At 43.7% G+C, this 27336-nt stretch overlaps 3 protein-coding genes, 1 non-coding gene and 1 pseudogene across 4 annotated transcripts; all 5 read right to left on the bottom strand.

The window, feature by feature from the left end:
* Window positions 1–1761: 1761 nt before the first annotated feature.
* Window positions 1762–2316, bottom strand: MIR7718 (microRNA MIR7718). Its single transcript, NR_126998.1, has one exon. It is a non-coding gene; the product is annotated as a microRNA MIR7718 (primary transcript).
* Window positions 2317–4708: 2392 nt separating this feature from the next.
* On the bottom strand, window positions 4709–6020 carry LOC112269838. The gene is made up of 4 exons (XM_024457169.1): window positions 5694–6020; window positions 5503–5577; window positions 5337–5397; window positions 4709–5221 (listed from the first exon to the last, which is right to left on the bottom strand). Exons 1-4 carry the CDS (start codon window positions 5888–5890, stop codon window positions 5162–5164), a joined length of 393 nt encoding a protein of 130 aa, XP_024312937.1. The 5' UTR covers window positions 5891–6020; the 3' UTR covers window positions 4709–5161.
* A 914-nt stretch (window positions 6021–6934) lies between these two features.
* On the bottom strand, window positions 6935–9190 carry LOC100844349 (epoxide hydrolase A). Its single transcript, XM_003563872.4, has 3 exons — window positions 8505–9190; window positions 7749–7984; window positions 6935–7412 (listed from the first exon to the last, which is right to left on the bottom strand). Exons 1-3 carry the CDS (start codon window positions 9084–9086, stop codon window positions 7163–7165), a joined length of 1068 nt encoding a protein of 355 aa, XP_003563920.2. The 5' UTR covers window positions 9087–9190; the 3' UTR covers window positions 6935–7162.
* A 10498-nt stretch (window positions 9191–19688) lies between these two features.
* LOC104581576 lies at window positions 19689–23459 on the bottom strand. Its single transcript, XM_014899204.2, has 8 exons — window positions 23213–23459; window positions 22981–23121; window positions 22441–22521; window positions 21427–21507; window positions 21297–21335; window positions 20899–21183; window positions 20298–20492; window positions 19689–20211 (listed from the first exon to the last, which is right to left on the bottom strand). Exons 3-8 carry the CDS (start codon window positions 22519–22521, stop codon window positions 20191–20193), a joined length of 702 nt encoding a protein of 233 aa, XP_014754690.2. The 5' UTR covers window positions 22981–23121; window positions 23213–23459; the 3' UTR covers window positions 19689–20190.
* Window positions 23460–24562: 1103 nt separating this feature from the next.
* LOC100842507 overlaps window positions 24563–27336 on the bottom strand; it is a 29530-nt pseudogene continuing 26756 nt past the window's right edge.

Genomic DNA, 27336 nt, shown 5'->3' with positions numbered 1-27336 from the left:
CCCTTCCCACCCGAGCATTCAAAACTATCCCCCTACCGTTAGGGCATTAGCGGTAGCATTACCTCCACTCATTTCACCACCCCGCCTATGATCCATCGGTGCAATCGTGCTCTCCGATCCGCCTATATTTAGGGCTGCTGCAAAGTTAGTCTTCAGTTCCCCTTTCTTCTTCCGTTCTGTCTCATGTGCGCTCTTGCTTGCTAACCACCTTGGTCGTCTCTCTGTGGTAAGCTTTATGTTCTTGTTTCCAAGTTTGCATTTTCCATACCACACTATAGCTAAAACTTTTAATTATGTATTCCAAATCCCTTCACTGCCACATCAATCTACCATTACTTCAACCTATCAAATATTCATTTCGAAACGGGGAAGGCACTAATCTCCCCACATGTAAATTATATGACCATCTTCCAGTTGTCAAGATGATATTTCTATGTAATTAAATTATATAATTTGTTCTAGTAGTGTATGATCATGAAGTTTATATATATATATGAGTCCATTTTAAATCGCTCATACTCCCTTTTCATAGCATCCCAGTTAGCAAGATGATACTCTCATGTCCTTCATAATTGTCCCATAGCGGCAATGGGCCATCTGGAATTAATGGCGTGAAGCCTAGTTTGTGAAAATTTAATATTGTGAAGCCTACTTGTGCTCTCTGAAATTCTTTTCATATTAACTGGACCTATGTTTTAAAATGCAATAGAGTAGATCTGCTACTACAACCGGTTGTGCACTGCTTGTTTTTCATTAGTACTTCTTTTTCCTATTTTTTGCACACCAAGACATGAGCTTCAACTGGACTACAAGGAATCTTGTACTGCTTTCTATGTCAATGTAAACTTCTACACTTCTTGGTCTGAAACTGTGCGGTCCCAAATGCACTACATAATTGAAAATGTTTCGGCTCTGGTGTTCTATTTGTTTCTGGACTTCTATCAAAGTTATTATTTTGTGACAATAAATGTTCTTCTAGACATCAATTTTTTTTCCTGCTCTGGATTTCTACCTTTTGTTCCTTCAGTCGACTTCTATTTTTGTTTCTCCAGTTCCTACTAGTGTTTTGAAGTTGATTTCTAGCCAGCATATATATGCCCTTAAGAAAAGTTGTTGGATTACGTGAAGTTAACCTCTCCACTTGTCAACTCTCCTACTTGTTGGCTTGGTGGTTACAGCCATGACCGATGTCAATATGCAGTGCCAACATAGTGGTGGCCGAAGTAGTTCCCCTCCTGTCACCTGAAGCAAAAAAAGAGGATCGAAGGACTTCCTTTCAAAAACCTTCTTAACTGAAGCTAAATGGAAAGCAAAGTAGAGAGATTACCAGATACCTAATAAGTTTAGCTGAAATTCAGAGAAATTCTGCTCAAGTTATGTTCAAAATCAATGGCTACAAACTATGCATCACACAAAAAACAGTGATAAAATTATTGACATGTTGTGTGGCTATCTTCAGAAGCTCCCATCGTTGAGTAAAGAGCAAAGCGGCAAATCATTGACTTCATGTATGAAGGTTTGGAGTCCGATGTTGATAACGATAATTAGAAGAAAAGATGAGAAGCAGCAGACCGGTGCTGATGCTTCGTACAAAGATGAAGCTTATGGCAAAGATAAGGGAACAACAGATCAGCATTGATGCTTGTGATGATTAGGACGATGTGGCTTTAAAAAAAAATTGTTCACCCCAAAAAAATTAAAGTTTTTTCGTTCAGAATTTAAACACGTTGAGATGGAAGTCAGATTTTTCTTGTTATTGCCATTGGAAAGATTGTTGTTGCCACCAACCCTCATTTATTCGTCTAAGGCGATGGTAGAAGCAGTAGAAGATCCTAAAAAGTTTCTTGTTGTCCTAGATAAACTTGTCTTTGATGCTTTGATAGCTGGTATTAGTAATTCAAAATAAAGAAAAAACACGAAGCAAATCGTTGGCTATGTTTTATTGTTCTGACCGCAAGTACATCCATAGCTCTTCTTATATTTAGTAGGAAATGTCTCTAATTGTAGAATTATGTTAATTCTAGTTAGGAAATAGCAAAATTCTATAGTTAGACACACTGTTTATCTAACCAGAAATAGAAAAATTCTAGGATTAGAAACACAATTTCCTACCCACTATGATAGAACTATGAAGGTACTTACGGTTAGAATAATTCCAGGATAGTGACTGCTTCGTGTTTTAATTTGAATTTCAATTACAAATACCAGCCATTAAAGCATGAAAGACACGTTGACCTAAATTAAAATCCTGCAACTTCTAAGGATCCTATACTCGTACCATCGCCATGGACGAATAAATGACAGTTAATGGCAGCAACAATCTTTCCAACGCTAAAACAAGAAAAAACTAACATCCACGTCAACGTCTTTAAATTTTAAACAGGAAAACTTTAATATTGTTCGTGGCGAAATTTTTTCTTTTTTACGCCACTTTGTTCTTATCATCAAAAGCACCGGCATTGATCTTCCGCAAAACATATTTGTCCTAAGCTTCATCTTTGTTTGAAGCACCGGCGCTACTCTATAGCTCCTCTTCTGAGTTTCTTTATCCACGGCGGACTTTGTACATCGAGTCAAATGCTTTGCTTCCTCTCTACTCGAAGATTGTAACTTTTGAAAATAGCCATGCGGCATTCCAATAATTATATCCAATACTTCTCGTGTGATGCATAATTTTTTGCACTTGATTTTAAACATAATGTGATAAAGATTTCTCTGAATCTCAGCTAAACTCATTTGATATCCGATAATCTTTCTACTTTGTTTCCCAATAAGCTTCAAATCAAGAAAGTTCTTAACATGAAGTCCTTCAATTCTCTCTTTTGTTTCAGGTGACAGGAGGATAACTAGTTCGTACACAACACTAGGTTGGCATCGCATATTCACACCAAACCAGCAAGTGAAGAGGGATATTTGACAAGTGCTGAGAGGTTGAAGTCCTGTAATCAAACGGGTTTTATTAGGGGCATATAGACATGCTGGGTACAACTCAACTAAAAGAACATCGGCAGGAACTGGAGTGACAAAAATAGTAGTATAGATGATTATATAATTTACATGTAGCGTGATTAATGCCTTCGCCTTTCAGAAAGGAATACTTTGAGGTTGATGGAGCAGTAGTAGATTGAAGAGTAAGTGGAGGGATTTGGAACATATAATTGAAAGTGCTACTTATAATGTCAATCCAGATCAAAAGATATGGAAAATGCAAATTTGGAAACAAGAACAAAAATCTCACCACAGAGACGCCCAAGGTGGTCACCAAGCAAGAGCGCAACGTGAGACAACAGAAGATTATATTAACTGTAAGGGAGACCCATACAGTATAATAGGATCCTAAATTCGCATCCGTGAGGATTTGAACTCAGGTATTGGGATTGTACACCCACTCCCCCAACCAAGTGAGCTAGGCTCACTCCCTAAGATTATACTAACTTTGCAACAGCCGTAACGAGAAGAAAGGGGAAATAAGAAACTAATCTTGCGGCAGTCCTAAAGGTCGGCAGATCAGAGAGAACGAGATGAGAGGACCAGCGGATCAGAGGTTAGGGCCGCAAAGGTGAGGCGATGAGACAAGCGGAGGTAATGTTACTACTAATGCTATAACGGTAAGCTGATACTTTGAATGCTTGGATGGTAAGGAAAAGGAGGTACCTATTTTCGCAACGCCTTGAATTCTCTCGTCTTCAGCCCATTCCTAGAAATTGCGGTAAACCAATTCGTTGACGCTCAGCACATTCCAAGAAACGGCTCGAATCAATCAAATCAGCATATGCACCATATTATTACTTATACTGAGATATTCAGAAAAAGTTTAAAAGTATGAACGACATAACGTGTCTGCTTCTTTTCTTTATTTTTTTCTTGCAATCTTTTAATACAAAGAAACAGCACTACACTTGTATATACACACACTAGAACCAACACCTACTCGGACTCTATGTCTAAACACCCACAAGAACACTATTCTAATAGACCTAAAAAAACCTGGTACTATACTGGTACCGTACGGACACCACCTTTACTTAATCCCTAGTCTCTAATTCATTGAGCTAATCAATCATATCCTGGTTAGAACTCGGACAGAACTAGTAGTCTAGTACATGTACCGTGTACAAAACCAATTTAGGCAAGATTATTCCAACAGTCCAGAACAATTACATAGTACTACCTATTGTTTTTTGGAAAATACGAGTCAAATTAATTTTGGAGTAACCTAATATTCCTCAAACTTAACATTAAAATATGGCACAATCTCATCTCACATCATTCATAATTACCTCAATGTATTTCTGAAGGTTCATTCTGCGCTTGGTGAAATCATAGTTCTTGATACCAGAAAATAATAATATCTGAAACCTTCCGAAAAATGGCAGATATGCAGTGTCCACCCTGTGCAGAAATTAACATCACAGCAAGACCACATGTCAACCACAATTATTTATAGTTCTATATAAAAGGAATTAAAGGAATCACACATAATGATGTGGCATACTGAACTGAACTGGCCAAGGAACAAAGACCATTGGTAAACTTTCCCATGGCAGCTTCTATTTTATCCAGCGCAGCAACTAATGAAAGTATAATGCATGAGAGATTCCAATTATAATATGAATACAAATTGCAGCCTGTAGAACTTATGAAATGAGTAAACAGGTTACAGGTGTATACCTATGCTTTTTTACCAGTTTCCTCTGACACATTTCCCTTGGGAGTATGTATATGAGTATAATTCTTTGATAAACTCATCTGTATATACAAGTAGCTCCTAAGAGGACTGCTTCGTGTAGAATCATGCCAATTTATGAATGCAAAGGTAAATAACACTGAGAAACTGATGTGTCTTTGTACAAGCATCACGCTCATGATGGTTGAACATATATGCATACTTCAGGAAGCAAAGATGGGCCTTCGAAATTTCTATCAATGTACTTGATCAAATCCAAGCTCTCGCCTTTCACCTGGTTGTCATGCTCCAGTGAAGGCACCCGTAGAAAAATAAAGGCAAGTGTGCATGGATATCAGAGAAATGATGGACTGCAAACAGAGCAAGATATTATGCACGTGAGAAAGAACTGAGATTAGGCACCATACCTTGGTTTCTGGATAAACATTCTCCTTGTACCTAGATGGCCTGTCTGCCAGACCGATCACGACTACCTTAATCTTGTCCTGAAACCCTGGGCAATAAATCATACTCCCTCCGATCCATAATAAGTGTCTTTGATTTAGTGGATCGGAGGGGGTACAAATAGAAGATTAAACTTTTGTCACCTATCAGCACAAGTCCTGTGAAAGCGTGGACTGCAAATCAAAGAACACACTAGAGGTGCTACCTTGTAGTTCCTGTTAATCCAAGCGCGCCGTGTGTATGGGCAGTGATATGCAACATACAACCTCCAGGAGAAACAAAAGAAAAAGCAGTTTATATCCCTAGATATGTGCACAAGTGATGAACCACGAGACATATCTGCAATGCAGATTTCATTTCTTAAAATTCACCTGGTCGTGCCGTCGAAGAGCGGAGGGGGCTCGGAGGTGGAGGCAAGGGAAGCGTGTAGATTTTCTTTCGGGGAGCTGCACACGTCAGATTGAATGATGCAAGAGATTATGAAATCGAGCAATTTCATATTCTAGATCCAGATTCCGGAACAGCACGAGCGCCAGACTCGAGAGATTGTTGCGATACTCACATGACCGGTGGTGCAGCGGTTGTTGCCACGGCGACGGTTCGGGAGGAAATCCTGGCGGCGGCGGCCATGTCGTGGCGGTGAGCTGCTGGTCGCGAGCGGGGGACTTTTATATATACAGGACGATTGGGGGACGGAGAGGGAGATGAGGAGGCAGGTGTCAGTGGTGACGAGCGGCAAAGGACAGCGAGCGAATTCATGGCGGCAGTACAGGTGGATTGGATTCGAATCGTTCACGTCGATACACGCGCTCGGTGGAGGTTCAGGTCAGATCACTCGGCTGGTCGGCCTCACCTGGATGCGGTGCAGCCGTGCAGGTTCCGGGGTGCAACCACACGGTTACAACGCACGGACCACACAAGACAACCAGAAAGACCGATGTCTTGAAGATTTGTACAAAGGAATATCCAATAAAAAAAATTACAAGTTAATTTTTCGAGACCTTTTACCAAGTCAAACAGTCCCCGCCACTAATTTTCCCGCCGTCATGGCGTCGTCGAAGAAGGCTGGAGCGCAGCCGACATTCCTAGATTTGAGGAGCACCATTGCAGAAATTACTGTTTTTCGAGCCGATGAATTGGACTAGCACACACGAGGAGCAGGAGACCGGACCATAATGGTGCGTCGGCCAGAAATCTTTCCCATGACACCAGATCTCGGCGCCACCATCTTCATTCACCCTAGTTGACAAAGAAAAAGGACGCTACCAACCACGAACCACAAGCCACTCTTCAAAACACGAAAAAATTATGTGCAAGAGTCGAATCTGCGACCACAAGAGTGGACACAAAACAACCACTACCGTGAACTGAACTAACCGGAATTAGGGACTGGGGAGACTAACAAGCCACCTGCTTCCCGACGTCACTGATCGGAACGCCTCCGAGGTGGTGGAAAGAGCAAGGGCAAAATATTCTGATGCGATGTAGTCTCTACCACCAATATGCCACCCACCTCCATGAAAACCTAAATCTACCCTACCTACAGACCAGAGTAGAAGCACCGAGGTCCCCATCCTCACCCGTCGCCGAAGCTGGAGATGGGGAGGGCGAGGACCCCAAGCCTGGCCGGTGGCGGAGTGGAAACGAGCACCGCGCTCGCGTTTGGTAGAGAAACCGAGCGGTTCTCAGCAGTTTGCGGCTGGCAAACGGTGCCAATTGTTGTTTGGCGTCATAGACACTAATCGAAAATTGGGTACACGTTTCCCTTGAAATCCATGGAATTTAGCAACAAAAATTTGTGCATATAAGGGCAAACATCCACACAAAGCATGGATCCAGTATTCATATGGTAGAAATATGCATGCTACAAGATACATTGAACATTCCACATGACACAAAGAGTGAAACCACACACTGAGATAGTTTCATATAATGAAGTTTATGAAACACAGTGAAGAAATAGGCTCAACATCAAATCACACAATGTTACAGTTTTACCCTCTCCGATGTTTGTTCGCTGAAATACCTCATTCAGTTGAATTTCTTTATGAAGCTGATTATATGCGCACTAACTTCCTCTGGTTTTTCTTCATTTATGAAGTGCCCAACATCTTTCATTATCACCACATCATCCAGTAATGGGACATACTTCTTGAGGCCACCTTTGTTAATAAAATCTTGTATGCCTGGGGTATGGTATGTCAAATCCAAATCTCCAATCACGAACTTCACTGGTACCTTTATCTCAGCCCCCGTCCAGGGTGATGTTAGCTCCCATGTCCTATACACAATCCAAATATATATGGTGGTAAGATAACACTTAGTTGCGCAAATCCGCTCAAGTTACCGTCCTTTTCCCGTACAACCATTTCTTTTGGAGAGATAAAGTAAATTGTTGCTTTATAACATAAATTTTCTTTTGGGGAATTATAACATAACTTTGTAGTGTTATATCAATGCCTTTCTCCATGGAAATTAGCAACCATGCGTATAGAAGAGTCAAATTCCTGTACTTCGTATGTTATTTTCGAAATCTGCCAACACCTCAGAAGTTATTTTTACTAAAATTAGTATTCATCTCAGAAGCTGTTGTATTAAGTCCATAGCAAGTGCTTACTTGTTCAAGGCACGGTAGTAGTTCAATCCTCCGGTGAAACCAGTCTTGTCAAACTGGGTTGCATAGTACTTGACATCCTCCTCGGTGATCCAGCTCGGCAAGGGCACCTCGTCATCTGGTGACCCCCACCCGCTCTTTGGGATGAACAGCGGGCCGGGAGTCCGATAAGTAAAGAACTTTCTTAGGACCAGATCCGTGCCTAGGCGGGCGAATTCTGCTTCAATTGCTCCAGGCTCCTGCATATATATTAGAACCGGCTCCATCATATTGTTTTCACATGCAATGCAAATCCAGCAACAATTTATATGGATTAAAAAGCAATGGCTTCAGTCGTGGCCTCGCTGGTTAATTCGTTCCTTACGAAACTAGAAGAGAATTAAACAGTCCTATATTAGTATATGCGACAGTAAAAGAACCAATTTGCAGAATAGTCGGTCATCTGGAACCCGAGGGAATGCGACGGTAAAGTGATATCTACATCCCACAGTGACCCTACATGCCACCGAGTCTCGACAATAACTTCCAAGAGGCCTAAGTCTTCGTTGACGGTGCTTATTTAACATGGGACAAAGCGCCGGGAGTAGATTGTTTTATAGGGGCTTTTTTTTTACTTCTATTAGGAGATAATTCCAAAAAGAAAAGAGAACAAAAAAAGCAAAATGTCACCTTGAAAGAACACGGAAGGGGGATATAGCAAGCTAAATTAGTCACATCTGCTTTCCTTGCATCAAGGGGTTTTCAGATGGTAGCACGTACCTGAATGCGGCAGACGTAGTACTCATCCCCGAAGAGCGCCCTGAGCCCATCGACGGGCTTCCTGGCGGGGCTCCGCGGCGTGAAGGCGACGCTGAGGGCGACCATGGCCCTGACCCTGTCCGGCCGGAACAGGCAGAGGCTCCACGCCGTGACCGCGCCCCAGTCGTGCGCCACCACGAAGACCGGCTGCTTCTCCTCGCCGAGGGAGTCGATGAGCGCCACGAGGTCGCCCACGACGTGGAGCGCCGTGTACTGCTCCTCGGGGGCCCCGGGGGGCGCGTCGGAGCCGCCGTAGCCGCGCATGTCGGGCGCCACGGCGCGGTACCCCGCCGCCGCCAGCGCCCGCATCTGGTGCCGCCACGTGTACCACAGCTCCGGGAACCCGTGCAGCAGCAGCACCGCCGGCGCGCCCGCGGGGCCGGCCTCCGCCACGTGCAGGCGCACGCCGGTGCTGAGGCTCACGTCCCGGTGCGTGATGACGCCGTCGTCGGAGGCGGAGGCAGCCATGTCGTCTTGGTGGCGGTTGTGCGAGGGAGGGAGTAAGCAGGAGCAGCAAGTGAGGCAGAGATTGAGGATGCACATAGATCGATCAGAAGGACAGGGACGGGACAGCGAGCACTTGGGCGATTTATGCTGTGGCGTACTGCACGAATGTACGATGTGCGCGTCCTTTTCTGGCTTGCTAACAGAGCCGTTGTTGGGGAATAACGTGTGCTGTGCGTGCACACTTTTTATCACGATGTAAACACTTTCCCGGTTTGGTTTTTGCATGATAGGATTCTTTGCTGGCCTCGTAAGAAATGGACAAAGCAATTAAAGTTTCAATAAGAGTTGGTCAAAAAGAAGTTTCAATAAGAGCAATGGACAACTAAAAGGCACTCTTTTTTTTTGTCATTTTGGATGGCGCGCCGAGGCTAGACTTGAGGATGGCTGATTTGTCGGTCTCTTGTTATCTTTTTGAGTTGTAACTTTGGATGATGATATCGTGTTGAATTTTAATAATATGGTGTCTATGTGCATCGGTTGATGCAAAGGTTGGGGGCTTTCCTTTTTTTCAAAAAAAAACCGGAAAATATATGGAACCAACATTCTATATTTGGCCTTACAGAGCAAATTGCACGCCCCGTCAACTCGGCACAAGAATCAAATAGGGATGAACGAGGGAAAAAGGAGGAAGGAGAAGGGATAAGTCACACGATGCTGAAGTCCAGCTCGATGATGATTGGCAACCGACAAGGGCAATTGAACGAGAAGGACGGTGCATGGTAGTATTGAATTGATGCGGATACCATTTTTTTAAATAACATCTAGCTTTATTCAAACACGAGAACCATTACATGTACAATTCTTTGGATTATAGACTATAGAAACTACAAGGGTAACTCTTATAATTAAAAACTATAATAAAATCTCTTAAAAAAATATTCTCCATGATATCATACTTTGCAACATGAAATTTTGCTGAGTTTTCAACATAGAGACTGCAATTGACTATAGCAGAAACATCGTTACTAGTATCTCTGCACGAACTTGACTACCTTTAAAGGTTTCGAAAAGCCTCTTGAACGTACTACCATTTTTATTGTTCGAGTTGTTAGGGAAAATGTTGAAAATATATTTTTCAACGTTTTTCCTTACGTTAGGCTCCGTCGGACTTTAGATATCGGGTAGACGGAGGCTGTAAATATTTTTGTAAATATTGCGTGATCCAAGTCTTGCACCCAATACTTTTCTGCCTTTTTTTTGCTACAAAAATTAGAGACAACAAAATGGGATGGACTCCGAGCGTTCTCGGGCCATCACCCCTCTCAGCCGTCCGATCGGATTTTTTTTTGCCACCTCCGGCCATCCAAACGCACCTGGGCCTCGCGGCTGGGCTTCTCCAGTTGGGCTAGACGCTGCTCCGCCAGGAAAATCGATGGCCGCTGGTTAACTAGGCCGTTTGGGTTTTTTTTTCCATCTCCGGCCGTCCAAACGCACTTGGGCCTCGCGGCTGGGCTTCTCCGGTTGGGCTGGACGCCGCTCCGCCAGGAAAATCGATGGCCGCTAGTTAACTAGGCCGGTAAACGACCCATTTCTCGCGTCGCCTGGCTCCTCGGTCCCTCCTTCGCTTCTCCTCCTGTTTTGCCCAAATCTTTGGGCGCGGGCGCGCGGGCGATGCCGCCCGGCGGCCTCGGTGCCCCAGTCCCCAACGGCCCAACCCCAACCCTCGTGCGCTGCCGTCGCGGAGACGGACAGGCGCACCGTGGCGCTGCAGGAGGTGAGCAGGCGCTCCCGTACAGAAACTGCCGCCTTCAAGATGGTTTTCAATGCTATGGTATTGGTACCCCTCGACCTCCAATTGCCTACGATTTTTTGGTCTCCCATCTATTTATACTTCTTTTCCATCTTTGCTAATCCCATCCTTTCCACTTCCCCTGCCGGCAGCCATGATTGTTGCCTAGGTAGGTTTGTTTTTCCTATGGATGTCAGCTTAATTTTGTCTTAGTACGGTAGCCATTTGTATGGTTATATCTTTCCGATTTTCATACAAGTTATACATCATGTTTAGGCAGGAAAATTACTCTCTGATGCAAGAGGTTTTGTTTTGTCATGTATGGATAAATACAATCCAGCTTTGAAGTTGTTTTTCTTCTGGAACATGCTAATTCACCTGCTTTGTTGCTGTGTTCCCATAGGGGTCATTGGGGGAGGGTTCCAGCTGGTTTGGTTGATTGCAGGGAATTAGCTTTATGTCTTGCTTCGATATTACCACGGCGGAAACTGTACAGACGGTTGTGACTCCCTCTTCAGGCGATGGCAAGGCAGGCGGCAGAGGTGTTCTCTCCAAGCATAGACAGAAGCTCAAAAGTTTATTGCCAAATGATCGTAATCGTAAAAGAAAAGCAGATAAGGCATTGCCGCAAAAACTGAGTGAACTTCTTGAAGAGTGGCCATTTTTTTTAACAAACCAATTTAATCATCCTTTTGTATGCATCTATTTTTCATTCATACTCTGATTTACATAATGTTTTAGCAGAATCAAGAGAAGGGACTGATTCTAGAAGAAATTCAACAGATGATGATAAACATATATTGAGTGAAATAGATTCATTCACTCACCAAACCCTTGAGTGTATTCAAGATCAAGAGTAGACTGAGTTTAGAAGAAATTCAGCGGACGATGATAAGCACATGTTGAGTGAAACAGATTCATTCACTCACAAAACCCTTGAGTGAAACAAACGATGATAAACACATATTGAGTTTTGTAGTTTATTTCAGCTCCCTCCTGAAAAGGTGCCAATTTTCGACTTATAAGATCCATTTACCCAAGATATTGGCCATGTATTTTTACTGATTTTCAGGTCGACCTGATTCCCCTTCAGGTGTTAAGCCATCTTGTGATATCCTGCCTAAGGTTGTCCATACTTATTGGTGGAAGATAGTTGAAGGTATGCTTACGAGAATTGTCAGTTGCAGAGAATGCACCTCTCTGTTGTCGATCAGTAAGGAATAATTTTCCTAATAGCAAACTTATGATTTTTTTTGTTAATCACTGCTTCCTCGTAGAATTACTTCCGTCAAGAATTATGTAATTCTGTGAGTCATTGTCCAACCTTATTAAAGGTGGTTAAAAAATCAAGTATATTTCTTTAAAAAATATAATAATGTACTATTGCACCATATATCAATTTTATGTCACTTGGTAAGTGCTTCTCAATGCATACTACGTCTATGTTTGCTCTTCAGTTGATATTACAAACAGGTTATGAATCCCTCATGATACTATTCCCTATTGTCAGCTTTCACGAAATGTAAGTCAGTCAAGGTGGATAATTGATGATGAAGGAAGGGGGGAGCATCAGTTGAGGTAAAACACACTGCCTCCCTCTCTCTGTCTCAAGAGTCAAGTCCCAACTCAAGAAGAGAGACAGTTGAAAACTGCTACACCCTTTTGTAGGACATTATTGGAGATGTACGTACCATCTGCAGATGTGATGGCTTCAAGTTTCATGCTTCTGGAAGAGAAAATATCTATGTAAAATGTTGTAGTTTGGAACTGCATTTGTTTTTGACCGAATTGGAACTGCATTTGTTGGTATTCGCTATGCTGAATGTCTCATATCCACAGGTACAGATGCTTAACTTGGATCTGGTCAGTGGTCACCCATTTCTAATTTAAGTATTGATTGCACGATCTATTCCATATGCAAGTGAAGTTGAACAAAGTGCCGAGAAGATTAAAATAGCTCCGAAAAGAAATATGTAAGGAATCAAATTGACACTGGAATGCCATTGCAGCGGTTCAGTTGCACACATATTGCATATGATGTGCTTATGATACGGTATTTTGTAGATCAGAGTTAGAAATCTGAAGTTACTAGACAGTGAAATATGGCCCATGATACACGAAGGAGAAGGAAACCGTTTTAATTTGATGTCAATATACTTATGCTGAAATGATACTATCAGTTGGTTCTTATTTTAACATTGTTTTGTCGCATCACATTACTGGCTTCTGCTGGTTCTTATTTTTAACATTGTTTTGTCGCATCACAACACAAAATAGCCTGCTCATCCAATACTTGAGCTCATCTACCATGGGAACACTATATGTCTGCCAAAAGAATGCAATGCTTCCTTTCTTTACCTTAATTTCCATGCCAAAAAAAATAAATACTCCGTAGGTATTTTCATGGTCCCTATGCTACTTTCAAAGTCATGTATAGTCGCCTATATACTCCCTCCGTCCCATATTAAGTGTTGTAATATTGCATGTATCTAGAAGTATTTTAGTATATAGATACGTCAATATTTAAACAAATTTGAGTCACTTAATATGGGATAGAGGAAGTATTGATCCAACAAAATAATATTCTTATTTCAAGTGCTTTATCGATCACTTCATTTTTTATTACATCCAAACTTGTCTTTCTCAACTATTCTTAACCAAGGGGACAGCGCGGCAACACGCGCTACCATGGTCTAGTAATAGTTATGGCAGGTTGGGCTCAAAGATGCTCTAAAGCATCTAAGGGATATGGTCAAGCTCAAAAAGAAAGACACGAGACACAAGCCTTCTCTTAAGTCTTAACCGAAAGATGACCACTTCACAAGAAGATAAGACAATTCCCCTAAAAAAGAAGAAGATGACCACTTCACAAGAAGATAAGCTCATGGGGTTTTCTGGGAAGATTTCTTTTGCAAATTGGGAGATGGAAAAAAGGAGGGAGGGGGGACAAGAACCTGGTTGCTGCCCGGGCTACAATCCCCGCCATGGAGCCAAGACATCATCTACTCTCCTCTCTCTTTGGTGTACCCACTCCGGCCAAGCATCGGGATCTAGCAGCGGTGGCGGAGAGCAATCGAGTGCGGGGGAGAGGAATCGAGCGCGAAGAAGCACAGAAGAGAGGAGCGATGCGACCGAAGCTTCTTCGACGGGCAAATTGAGGGAGCAAGAACCGCCAGGACCTAGGGTTAGGGATTTCTTGCGTACGTTTGGGGAATTGAGACAGGGCTAACGACAAGCTGAGGACGAGCCGGCCATGGACCGTGGGAAATAAATTCATTATTAGTATGGAGAAATTTGCAAAAGAAATCTTCCCAAAAAAACCTACTTATTTTCTCAAAATCCACATCAGCGGCCACGTCATCGGGCTCACGCGGAAATACGAGATTTGGACCTCTGATGTGCAATTTCAAGTAAATGAACCAAATTGTTCCCACCTGCCAAGTTTAAGGACTTCCAATGCAGTTTCTTCTATATTTTGGTATTAGTTTTAAGATATGATCGATGCTGATAGATAACCTATTTTATATCATGGTTTACTGGGTTTTTTAATAACTAGGAACACATAAGAGAAGGCAACATTATCTACTGGAGTATTGTGCATGCCCTAGGTATCCACACTTTCGCAAGAGAGTAAACAAGAGATAAAATAAATAAAAGAAATTAAAATAAAGCGGAAGATCCTTTGTGAAATTCATCAACCACCACGGTAGAGTTTGTCTGCTGATGCGAGAAAGGAACTAGAACTAAAACTGAAGAGCAAAGCTAGTAGCCGTCCGGAGACAGCTCACAGCACATGCAAATGCAGAATTTCAGATAAAATGAGTATTAGAAGCCAATACCAATTATCAATTTTCAGTGCGCGGCCGATGGTAGGTCAACAGCGAGCGTAAATCCAAAGTGCAAATAGAACATAAAGCTACAAACGTGGATCGCGTCTGATTCCCGCATGTTAGCCGGATAGTTAATTAAGTATAGTACTAACAAATTTGAAGCATGGACCGCGTGAGTTGATTAGTAAAAGAAAAGTTAGCAGGGAGGAGGAGGTGGGGAGATAAGTTCGCTGTCGGGGATTAGTTGGGACTGTAGTTTAAGCAAAACCGACGAGTAAAGATTACAGCACGAGGAAGACGAGCTGCTCTCGAGGAGGCGCTGTGCTTTACTTGCCCCTACGTTGCTCCCTCCGTAATAAATGTCATGTATTTAGTATCCGTACAAAGTTAGTATTCCCTCAGTCCAACAAAGGATGTTTCAACTTTAACTAAATTTGAATGCATCTATACACTAAGTCATGTCTAGATACATTCAAATTTTGACAAACTTGAGACATTCTTTGTTGGATGGAGGAAGTATAACTTTTTAATTTTGTATTAAATAAAAGACACTGTCGGAGGGGGTATATAAGTAGAACTTGCATCATTACTGGTCAGCCATTTACACGAAACAGAACCAAGTGGCATTATTTTTTCAATAAAAATATATGATAAAATCCTTTATCTTAACAGAATTATCACAGAGGTCCGACTATAGCACGATCGATCAAGAAATACTTATTTCTGAGTGAACAAGCTCTTGCTTGTATCAACATGTCTATGTATTTAAAAAATACACGGAAAAGTTGCATGCTTGTGCTAACAGAAAAGGTACGCCCTCGATACATAATAAGTGTCTCAGACTTAGACTTAGTACGAAAAATTGTACTAAGTCTGAGACAATTATTACCAAGTATGAGGTGTACTAAGTCGGAGGCATTTATTATGTATCGGAGGGAGTACGTTGCTATGAAAATCTGAAGGTCCACGTGTTGAAAAGTCCACTATTTGGTCTACAAGCCTGGGCTTTCCTACATCCTGCATTTTCTTTTGACTTGTCCACTTGCACACTAAAATTGCGCAATTTAATTAGTATTGATTGTGTAACTTACTTGCTATTTTATTTTTGCAAAAAAAGACAGTATACAACACAACCAAAAGAAATTCAACCATGTACCGATGTTGATGTATTTTTTACAATCATAAAGGAACTTGAACATGAGGTTGCACATTGCTGGCGCGTAAGTTTCACATATATTGTGCAATTTTAATACCAATACACGTGCAATTTGTTTTGTTTAAATTCGTTATGTTTCTACTATTTCACTGTAGTACTTGATGAGTGATGTGGGTCGGGGTGGCCCGATCTTTCGATGAGATTGATAACTCTCGATTTGAGTAGGAGGTGACGTTGACGATCCGACTACGGTCTAGGAGGCAGCGTCTTAGCAATCGATACACCAACTCCAGAGGGTTATTGATCACGGCGGGGCACGATCAACCTGACCACGAAGGTCTTTGTTCCTGCAAGCAATCGAAGAACAAGCAAGAACAAGATAAATAGTGGATGCAATCTAAAATTGCGAATATACTATATCAAACCAATGTCTCAACGAGACGATAAGTTGGAGTCTTGACGACGGTAAAACAGGTGGTCTAACCGACACACGCGATTACACGAAAGTAGCAAAGATGGCTAAACTTTATCTAATCAAAACCCAAGGCTCCATGGGGGGCTCATGGGGTATAAATAGGAGGGGAACTAGGTGGTTTTCGGACGTCCTTGAGGGACTCCGAAACGGCCTAGGAATCCTCCTAAAACACAACGAAAACATCTAAAAATTGGCTGGACCCTATTACATGGCCTTAGGCCCAATAAAGCAAGGTTATAACTCTCATCTTTGGTCCATAGATACCCATTGGAGGGGGAATCCTTCACTTGGCCGAAATCCCATTGATGAAGAGGATGCGGCCTTCTTCTCATCTCTCGTTATGGCGGTTTCAATGTTCTGAAATCATCACTTGAGTTAGCTCTCGCCACCTTGCTGCCACCTCCATGGTTTGCTGTCCAACGTTAATCCTTGAGGTGCAAGTTAGGTCCTTCATTCCTAAAACACATAAAAAAACCCATCTTAGGCAGCAGCATATTCTCATTAATATTAAATAATGTACCGAGGAACGAAAATACCTGATAATTTAGTTGTCGTGCACGAGCTCTAGTAATTGATCCATGTATCTCCGGTACTTGAGGTGTAGGTGCTGTAGGAGCTGTAGGAGCTGTGGTTGTATCATTACTTGGAATGTCCTCGAGTTTGCTTGATTCTGAGGAAAAGAAAAGAAAAGGCCTCATCAAGTTGATAAGCACATGAAAATACCATAGAAATGAAACGAGTTGGGCCCAAAACTGAACAAGACTCCTCAAGCCAGTATACTACTGCTCCACACAAACAATTAGGCAATTCCGTCATGATCTCCGCGCACATGATCGACGACTTTGCCTTGCTGACTGACTTTACCATGTTGACTGAAAGTTGTTATTTCTCAAGTGACCAAACACTAAGCAAAACTGAATTACATAAACAACATGCATATTACAACCACTTGTTTATCTTATTTAGCAAGATGTCCTGATTTCCAAACAGATAAGGAATACAAAATTACCTTGATTCACTTAGAAGACGAGAAAACTTTGACACGAGTATTTGAAAAATGACAGCATGCACTCCTAGAAAAATATGGCAGCACATAGCCCGCGGTCTAAGCGAAGAATTAGTAAAAAACAACTTCGGCACTACCTAGTACAAGGCGAAATCTACCATTTTCGTTGCAACACATATCTCCACTTCGATGATCTCCGGACAATTGTCCAAAGACTGACGAGCCACGAATCATGTACTCTGTTAGATAAACGAAATTCTAAGAAAACACTGTAGGTTAAAAACGCACTGCATAGTTTTATATCCTTATACTTATACAAGCCATTCCTGCTAAGTTATTTATTTTTCACGCATGCAACCATGCCACATCACCAATTTGTTCACACCTACTATACTTAGTGAGGATTGCATCATTAAATATATTATTTTGCACAGGCATGCATGCAACTATACTGGGCATGGCCGGCCCGGCCCGAAGCCCGACATCCCAGGCCGGGCTCAGGCCTCACTTTCCTATCTCAAGCCCAGTCCGAAAGCCCGAAATAACTAAAAACGGGTATCTATTATATACTAAAAGTACATGATGGAGCAATAAAAAAAAGACAGAGACGCTAGAAAATCCTAAAAAAAGCAAAACATACCATTGGGTTCGCTAATGGAACGACAACTGACGCTTAGGATCTTCGATAGGATCCGTGTGGTAGTTCCGACCTGAGTCTCCCCCTTTCCGAAGACCTTCCCAACCCCTGACCCCTTCCCGTTCCCTGTCTCTCTCCCTGACTCACACCTCCGCCCCTGATCGCCGCCATAGGCATCTCCCAGAAGAGTCGGTGCTCTTCCGGCCCTGGCCCCCTGCTTCATCTCAGTTGCCAATCTAGACAAGTAGCCCCCCGCCCCCCCCCCCCCCCCCCCTCCCAATCCTTGGACCTAATCCTCTTGCAGCAGCGGGCAGCTCCAATTGTATTCTGCCCTCCGGTCGTTTCTGTTCAGATCGGTGCAGAATGCACTTTCGTCGGATCCGATTGCTCAACCTCGCAGTCCTCTGCTGTCAACTTCTCCCTCATACAACACAGTATTCTTGAGGTAGACTTTCTTCCCATGGTTATGGCAGCAAAATTTCAGATTACCTTTTTTTTTTAATCTCAAGTCATGACCCGTGGATTGTTGTTACATGTTTATGTAGAGATAGTGTTGCATTGATGCATTATATTAGCAGTTTCTGATAACCAAATCACCTGTCTTAAAACTAAATTAACAAGTCACGGCCCCCATCTACTTGGTGTTCCGGTGTGCTTTTGGTTTTTCTTTCAAGCGGAGGAAGAAGATGCAGGTTCGAAGTAGCAATTGCAATGTCAGTTTCATCTTTAGTACTCTTTATTATATATACACAGTACACTACCAATTCTCTTCCTTGCCTAGAGACACGGCTACCAAAAGATCTCAGAATAAAACAAGGCAGGTTTGTGCATTTTCTTCATTGTGGTTATGGCATCTTCAGTTGGTAAGATTTTTTTTTCTAGAACTAGCCCCGGCAATTAAATAAAGATTTAAGGTGTAAGTCATCTTTTCCACTTTCAAGTGATTCCACTTGAGTCATGCGTGTTAGCCGCCGACTCCTGAGCCAAGTCCGCGTGCTTTTTCTCCCAGTTCTTACACTGGAGTTCAGCAGCGTCCTTGAGGGAGTTGGCCTGAGAGGTTTGGTCTGCGGCAGGAATAATGATGAGCACTCGAACCTTCAAATATGCGACTCATAGCAAATAAAATGCAAGTACTTACTGTGTGCGGCCGTCAAATCTTGCTGACACTTCTCCAACTCTTTGCAGAGCCGCGCCGAAGGAAATGCCGGGTTACATACGTGGCGCCCTATGTAACCCGGCATGTGTGAACTGCTAAAGATTCAGATGCATGAAAGGCAGGGTTACATCGAGGCGGTGGCGATGTAACGCGGCCTCCGCAAGAAAGGAAACGCCGGGTTACATTGGTCGCGTCCTATGTAACCCGGCATCTGTGAACTGCTAAAGATTCAGATCTAGGAAAGTTCGGGTTACATCCCGGCGATAACGATGTAATGCGGCTGCCGCGCCCAAGGAAAGGCCGGGTTACATACGTGGCGCCCTATGTAACCCGACCTGTGTGAACTGCTAAAGATTCAGATGCAGTAAAGGTAGGGTTACATTGAGGCGATGGCGATGTAACGCGGCTGACGCGCCCAAGGAAAGGCCGGGTTACATACGGGACGCCCTATGTAACCCCGCATGTGTGAACCGCTAAAGATTCAGATTCAGGAAATGTCGGGTTACATCGAGGCGATCCCGATGTAACGCCCCTATGCCATGGAGCTCCGCCTTGATGACCGACGACCAGGCGGCGAGCACATTCTTAAAATTAGCCCAAATTTGTTTTACATGGTGGCATGGAGGTCAAACAGAAGATTATCTAAGAATTTTCAAGAAATGTGAAGTTAGAATTTTAAAAAATTGATAATTTTACAAATCTTCCATTAGCCGGCTTCACTCAGCGCTGGTACAATAGGAGAGTCGTCATCTTCAGGCAGGGCGTCAGTGTAGATGAACCTGAGGAAGACTTTTAAATGTTGCAGGCGCAATATCCTCCAATGTGATGCTTGACATCGTAGCCTCTGCCATGGCTTCGAATCTTTGGTTATGGCATCACTGCCCAACTTCAAATTAATAAAGACAAACCGGTTCAACAGCGTCAGGAACTGAATACGATTACAACCCAAGGCAACAAAGCCAACAACACAGGAAGTTCAGAGCAGCACTTGCTCAAACACGCTAGACTAGAGATCCAGGCAACAAAGCCAACAACACAGGAAGTTCAGAGCAACACTTGCTCAAACACGCTAGACTAAAGAAGAAAACGGGAACTAGGGGATCACTGTGTGGGTGGGGGAGTCGTTGGCGGGTGCATGTCCAACTCAGCCTTCACCACTCCGGATTCTGTTCCTGCAGTAAGATGAGAAACACAACAGTTCATATCAAGGGAAAATATAGGCTCTACTGTATTTTCCAAACAGCCCTTTACTGCTTACCAACAAGTCATCGAGGTATTTTTTCCTTTTTTCATAGTCATGCTTCAGCCAAAACCCCGTCCGAGCAACTGGGTCATGCAGTATCCGCAAATACAAATAAAACTGAGTGTTTGAGCAATGCGCTTCCATAAACGCCCCTGCAGCTTTTATGTCCGCTACCTCGGCAGGATCCAAGGATATGGGTTTTGCCTTTTTCTGCTTGGACACACCCACTGAACTTGTTGAGCGTGAGGGTGAGCGCGAGCGTGTTGAACCTGAGCTGATTTGACGCTCATGCTCAATGAAAATTCCACCGAATAACGCAATATACTTTTCAACGAATTCGAACTCTGAGGTTGGATTGTGGGATGCAAAATTTCATTTCAAGTTAACAAACAAAACAAACAGTGTACCCGCAAAAGCTCTACCAGACGAAGATAAATTTCAGTATACTGGAAATGATTGGGCTCTGATTCTACTTGGTCAATTAGATGATCAATGAGAGGCAAGATTGTATGCAAATGAACCCTGTTACTTTATAAATGAAATGCCCAAGTTCAAAACAAAAAAAACAGTGTACCCGCAAAAAAAAACAGTGATCGAGCAGGAGTGGGGCAAATACCTTATATATAAATGGACAGATCTGATGTTGATATGCTTTATATCTTTCACCAAACTGATGAAATTTTGTCCTAACCTTTGGTTGAGTCACAGGAACATAGCCGTTGGTATTTCCAAAACGTTCATTCAGTTCCGCTGCAGCAGAGTTACAATACACCCTTTTGTTCGCCATAAATTTTTCTCTCTCAGCCATAGCATTAGGACCAGTGGCCAAAGGGTCCAACAAAAATAGTTCTTCACTTGTCGTCCAATGATGGGTTTCCCTCATACTTGCTGCTGTAGAACTCTATATATCAAAAAACAGAGGCAATATTAGAGGCAATGCATTAAGTTTGTTTTCTTTTAGCAGAAAAAACAGTAAAGAAGTTGGGAGTTAATATCAGCTGAATGATTCCATACCAGAGTCCTATGATTTCTGTCCATATTTACCGGACACCTCTAAATATCAAAACCAGTCATTTGGTGGCAATGCATACAGTTTGTTTTATTTTAGCAGAAAAAACAGTAAAGTTGAAAAAAAGAAACAAACCTCGCCGTTCTTCCTCAGCTGACTGGAGCAAGTGGAAGAACAGGAATCGCTCACGCTCCTTGGCTGAATCTGTTGCTTCAGCTGTGTCAAGGTCATATCTTCATTAATATGAACAAGCAAATACCAATTATGGTCTTATAAAAGTGAACGGAGGGAGTATATTTTATTAACTCGCAAGTTTAATTATTATATTAATTGGCATCACTAGCTAAATAACTTCTACTGCTTTGACAGAAGTGAAGCTGGAACTGGTATATGTGGGTAGGTCCAAGAAAAGAACCTTCCTATATATGAAAGATCGCATATGGAGTAAGATTCAAGGCTGGAAGGAAAAAATGCTGTCAAAGGCTGGAAAGGACATCTTAAAAAAAGCCTGTGCACAAGCAATACCTGTCTTTGCTATGACTTGTTTTGATATAACAAAGAACCTATGCGAGGAAATAAATAGTATGATAAGTAAATATTGGTGGGCACAGCAAGACAAAGAAAGAAAGATACATTGGCTCAGCTGGGAAAAACTAACCAGATCAAAGAAAGAAGGGGGCCTGGGATATAAAGACCGATATACCTTCAATCTTGCTATGCTGGCGAAACAAGGATGGCGACTGCTTACAAATCCAAACACTTTGTGTGCAAAGGTTATGAAGGCAAGATACTATCCTAATTCATCTGTTTTACAAGCTGAGTACCATAATGGAAGATGAAAATCTAATCCTCTCCATTCCAACTTTTGGAGATGCTGATGATACATGGGCTTGGCACTTTGAAGAGAAAGGCTTTTTTACAGTCAAATCAGCTTACAAGTTAAAGTGTCAGCCAGAGGAAGCAGCTTCGAATGGGCAAACACAAAGTCTAGATCCTAATGAGAAGGGGCATGAACCTAGAACCTATTTGTCCAGTTTGTAACAGAGTGAACGGATCTTAGATTGCACCCCCCTCAAAATCAAAAGGGAGAGAGAGAGAGAGAGAGAGGAGAGGAAGACTGGAAGAAAAATGAAATCAAAAGAAACAAACCTTGCAAGCTTTCTGCCGATTTGATTTCCTTGTTACCCCGATGCGAGCCTTCCGCTCCGGCTGCCTCCGAGGCTTCTTCATCTGTGAGCAGATTTGGTAAATATACAAGCGGAGGCAAGCTTTCTGCGCTAGCATCAATTGTGATTAGACCGTGGGGATTGCGCTGCGATCGAGGGGAGAGAAGACCGCTAGCTCGTAGCTGGTGCTTCATTACTCTCCGCGAGCCTGCAACGGCAGCCATAGACGCTACTCGTTCCTCGCAACAGACAAGGAAGAGGAGGCAGCTTTACCGTGTGTGGGACCCGCTTTGACCCGTCCCTCGATCCTCAGCGTGTGTGTGGTAAATATACAAGCGGAGGCAGGCTTGGGTTGGCAGGAGGATGGGCAGGTACACGTTAGTGATCAAGGGTATGTTTGGTTCTTATTCAAAGTTTGCCCTACCAAAATTTTAGCAGCCTGTATTAATTTGGTCCTTGTTTTCACACATGTTCTTTGTGGCTGGAAAACGGAAAGCCCTTAGGATGCTGCAGCGTAACGGACATGACCCGCGGCGGTGTGGCGGTGCGCCCCTCCCTTCCTCTCCAGGGGGCGATGTGCCCCTCCCCTGCCCCATGGCGCCACCACGAAACCCCATGGCGCCGCCACGACCTGCCCCTCCCCTCCTCTCCAGACCGCCACGACCTGCCAAACGAAGTGCAATGTGATTAACCATGTAGTCACCTACGGGCAGAGAAGGAACTATGAACTCGTCTCTCGCAAAATCTGTACTAACTCTAATAGAGTAGGAACTCAGACGAGAAGGAGTGGAGATCGGCTTGGCGGCCGCCAAGGATGTGCTGGACCTCGACGACCATGAAACGGCAAGGGAGCGGGTCGACGGGGCAGACACTCGGGTGCAGCGTAACGGCCCCCTCCTCTCCAGGCCGCGATGTGCCCCTCCCCTGCCCCATGGCGCCACCACGAAAACCCATGGCGCCGCCACGACCTGCCCCTCCCCTCCTCTCCAGACCGCCGCGACCTGCCAAACGAGGACGGGGACGAACCTGTTGACGCGGGTGGTGGCGGGAGGAAGAATCTGGGAGCGATGGTTGCTCCCTGCCGTGGATAGGGGAGTGCTCGGGCGCCCCGATCTGTAGGGGAGAAGGGGGGTGGAATTGGCAGTGGAATCAGGGACGCCGAAATTTCGTGGAGATGATTGGGGATCTGCTGGAGCCTGGTTTTTGAGCTTTTCCCCCTATAAAGGTTATAGGAGAGGAGATTGGAGAGCTGCTGGACTTGCTGTCTACTGCTGCCACTCTCCCGTCACTGAGCACCACGCCCTCACCCCGCGCGCCACGTGCTTGGAATCCCCTCCCGTTGCTGCTTCGCCTCCTGCAGAAGGCTTCACGCACGGGGGCCGGCGGAGCGGAAGACTGATATACAGAAGGGGTGGCTCATGAGGCTAGAGTGGTGGCGCGGTGCCGGAGGAGATCAAAGTGAGGTCACCAGACTGTACAGGCGTTTAGCCAGATATACAGAAGTATACAGGTGCAACTTCAACACAACACAAGTATACAGAAGTTGGTAGTAGCACTGTAGCAGGCGTTTAGCCGATATACAGAAGGATACAAGTGCAACTTCAACACAAGTATACAGAAGTACTGGTGCTAGGTATATATTCCATAGAAATTAATTTAACAGCTTTGTTTGTTTTGCCTTCGTATCATTTTCTTTTCCTTCTAGTGCGGCCTCCAGCATTTCTCTTTGCTTCTATTTTTTCTTCACTCTGGGGGTAGTCTTGATCAGAACCATACACAAAGTCTTTTTCCCTATCGATGCCTCTTATCCTTTTGCTTCGCAACGTAGAAAGTGCATCCCAAACCGGTGGTAACCCCCCTCCTTCGGGGAACCACAGGTACTACAGCTTGGTGCACCACAGGTACTACATCCTGGGGAGCATTGTTAGGCGATGTATCCCCACGTGCATCCACAATGCTTTGGTCACCTTCTTCCTCTTGTTTCTCCATAGAGGATGCAGTGGAGGGCACCACAGGGGAATTCATGGTGTCCTGGTTGACACCAACTACTATCTCGTAATCTGCTGCCACAAACATGAGGAAACACATATCAAAAGTTATGATAATCAGACACTTGGAATTGGGTTGTCAGGAGTTTTGGTAATCTGTGATTTGAACTCAGAGGATTTATAAGCTTTCTGGAATACCATGCAGAACTTCACAAATAAATAAAATTGTGTAGAAAGCTAGGTTTCCTGTACCATGACCATTTTTTCCATGTGTGTTCGTCCAAGAGACGAGAGATTAGGGGTGAGTGCTGATCAGATACGAGGTAGAGGTCATCACCTTCGTGCACCTCAGGTACTACAGGGGAATTCACGATGCCGTGGTTACCACCTGCGCTCTGCCCTGGATCTGAAACCTCTGTTTATGCAAATGTAAATGGATAAATAACAGCAGCAGCAAGTTGGGGTAGGGACTAATTTAAATTAAGGGGATAGTTGTGCACTACCTGTGGTGGCACAGTCATCCCTTCTATCTAAGGTGAGCTGGTCCTGAAGTGCTCCTGCCAAAGACGTGAGGACATGAATATCAGAAGTCATGCTATTTTAGAAGCTCGCTACAATGAAAATTGGAAAAAATTCCTTACGATCCTGTAGATGGACTGTACCATTTTCTTTGACAACAGTGCAGTTTGAGAGGGGGTTAGAGGCAGGATCAACATGATGAGAAATAGTAGAACCATCTCTACATGCGCTCTGCCCTGGACCTGAAACATCTGTTTCTGCAAATGTAAATGGATCAATAACAGCGTATTTACCACCTGTTTCTGTGTGGTAGCTCGATTGATTTCCGACAGGTGAATTTACCAAGGATCCCTCCAAACTTACATCTGCCGCGAGATCGTTCTGCTCTCCTGCACAAGCAGTAGCGCCAACTGGAGGGACATCGGCTGATTTTACCGAACTTACATCTGCCGCGAGAATATTCTGCTCTCCTGCACCAGCAGTAGCGCCAACTGGAGGGCTTATTTTTCTTTTTTTTGAGGAACCAGCTTGAGATTTTAGATTAGCCTTCTCGATGCACTTCCTGAACCTATCACTACTTTCCAATTTCAGTTGTAAAAGGTCCGTAACATGATCAAGGTGTATGAAGATTGTGGTTCATGCCCCTTCTCTTCAAAGTGCCAAGCCCATGTATCATCAGCATCTCCAAAAGTTGGAATGGAGAGGATTAGATTTTCATCTTCCATTATGGTACTCAGCTTGTAAAACAGATGAATTAGGATAGTATCTTGCCTTCATAACCTTTGCACACAAAGTGTTTGGATTTGTAAGCAGTCGCCATCCTTGTTTCGCCAGCATAGCAAGATTGAAGGTATATAGGTCTTTATATCCCAGGCCCCCTTCTTTCTTTGATCTGGTTAGTTTTTCCCAGCTGAGCCAATGTATCTTGCTTTCTTTGTCTTGCTGTGCCCACCAATATTTACTTATCATACTATTTATTTCCTCGCATAGGTTCTTTGTTATATCAAAACAAGTCATAGCAAAGACAGGTATTGCTTGTGCACAGGCTTTTTTTAAGATGTCCTTTCCAGCCTTTGACAGCATTTTTTCCTTCCAGCCTTGAATCTTACTCCATATGCGATCTTTCATATATAGGAAGGTTCTTTTCTTGGACCTACCCACATATACCAGTTCCAGCTTCACTTCTGTCGAAGCATTGCGGGGGAGATGGATGGAAGCCGGGCGTCGCTCGCGTGGGGAGGGGGGGGGGGGGGGAGTGAGAGGGAGCGTGAGCTGCTCGTGGGCGCTGGAGCCGAGGAAGGGAGGCGGCGTTCGGAGGCCGGATCTGTGATTAGACCGCGGGGATTGCGCTGCGATCGAGGGGAGAGAAGACCGCTAGCTCGTAGCCAGTGCTTCATTACTCTCCGCGAGCCTGCAACGGCGGCCATAGACGCTACTCGTTCCTCGCAACGGGCAGAGGAGGAAGAGGAGGCAGCTTTACCGTGTTTGTGGGACCCGCTTTGACCCGTCCCTCGATCCTCAGCGTGTGTGTGGTAAATATACAAGCGGAGGCAGGCTTGGGTTGGCAGGAGGATGGGCAGGTACATGTTATTGATCACGGGTGTGTTTGGTTCTTATCCTTTGCCCTACCAAAATTTTAGCAGCCTATATTAATTTGGTCCTTGTTTTCACACATGTTCTTTGTGGCAAAGCCCTTAGGCAGAAGATTACTTACGATGCTGTTCAGAAAATAGCTGTGTTAATTGTTGAAATTTAACATCTGCTTCTTCCGATCCAGAATAAGTGTGTCAAACTCTGTATACAACTTTGTACTAATTTTATACTAAATTCGATACATTTATTATGAATCAAGAGGGAGTAACTTTCTTAAATCAGCACCTCGACTTTACAGGTATTGCCGTTCAAGCCTAGGATAGTTGGCTGACTATTGCCAATAAAGTGTGTGTTTGAAACCTTGAGTTTGTAGGGCCGGTCAAAATCAAACATCCAACTCCTAATCCTTAAAATCAACAACTTGGCCTTTCTATTTCCGGTCACAAGTGACCTTAGTGATTGCCGGCATGGCCACGGTCAAGCATTTGATTGTTGACTAACTAATGTTTGTTGGGTGGATTTGTCTGGTCAGAAAATTACAAAATTGCCACTTTAGTTTGATCGATGGTTTAGACTTCTGATTGGTTTAATTACGCATGAGTGGGTTATATTCTAGTTGCAATCACCAGTTAATCATGGTCCCAACCAAGATATTGAATGTGAGATTTCGCTCCAACGTTACAGATTCGGATAGGCACCATTTTTCGGTAGCAAGTGTGGCAATATGAGTTAGTGTCAGCCAATGTTATTAGGCTCAACCAGGGCCACATGCCCACGTC

Source organism: Brachypodium distachyon, chromosome 1, assembly GCF_000005505.3.
Source record: "Brachypodium distachyon strain Bd21 chromosome 1, Brachypodium_distachyon_v3.0, whole genome shotgun sequence".
Taxonomy (NCBI): domain Eukaryota; kingdom Viridiplantae; phylum Streptophyta; class Magnoliopsida; order Poales; family Poaceae; genus Brachypodium; species Brachypodium distachyon.
Note: the sequence above shows the minus strand (reverse complement) of the source record. Positions and strands in the feature narration are given on the sequence as shown.

Coding starts and splice junctions, on each gene's coding strand:
- LOC112269838 (XM_024457169.1), bottom strand. CDS start 5,890: ATGAATTCGCTCGCTGTCCTTTGCCGCTCGTCACCACTGACACCTGCC. Junction 5,578..5,693: donor ACCGCTGCACCACCGGTCAT/GTGAGTATCGCA, acceptor TGACGTGTGCAG/CTCCCCGAAAGAAAATCTAC. Junction 5,398..5,502: donor CTCTTCGACGGCACGACCAG/GTGAATTTTAAG, acceptor TTTCTCCTGGAG/GTTGTATGTTGCATATCACT.
- LOC100844349 (XM_003563872.4), bottom strand. CDS start 9,086: ATGTGCATCCTCAATCTCTGCCTCACTTGCTGCTCCTGCTTACTCCCT. Junction 7,985..8,504: donor ACTACGTCTGCCGCATTCAG/GTACGTGCTACC, acceptor ATATATATGCAG/GAGCCTGGAGCAATTGAAGC. Junction 7,413..7,748: donor TACTACCGTGCCTTGAACAA/GTAAGCACTTGC, acceptor GATTGTGTATAG/GACATGGGAGCTAACATCAC.
- LOC104581576 (XM_014899204.2), bottom strand. CDS start 22,521: ATGAAGAAGCCTCGGAGGCAGCCGGAGCGGAAGGCTCGCATCGGGGTA. Junction 21,508..22,440: donor ATCGGCAGAAAGCTTGCAAG/GTTTGTTTCTTT, acceptor ACCTTGACACAG/CTGAAGCAACAGATTCAGCC. Junction 21,184..21,296: donor ACAGAAATCATAGGACTCTG/GTATGGAATCAT, acceptor TTTGATATATAG/AGTTCTACAGCAGCAAGTAT.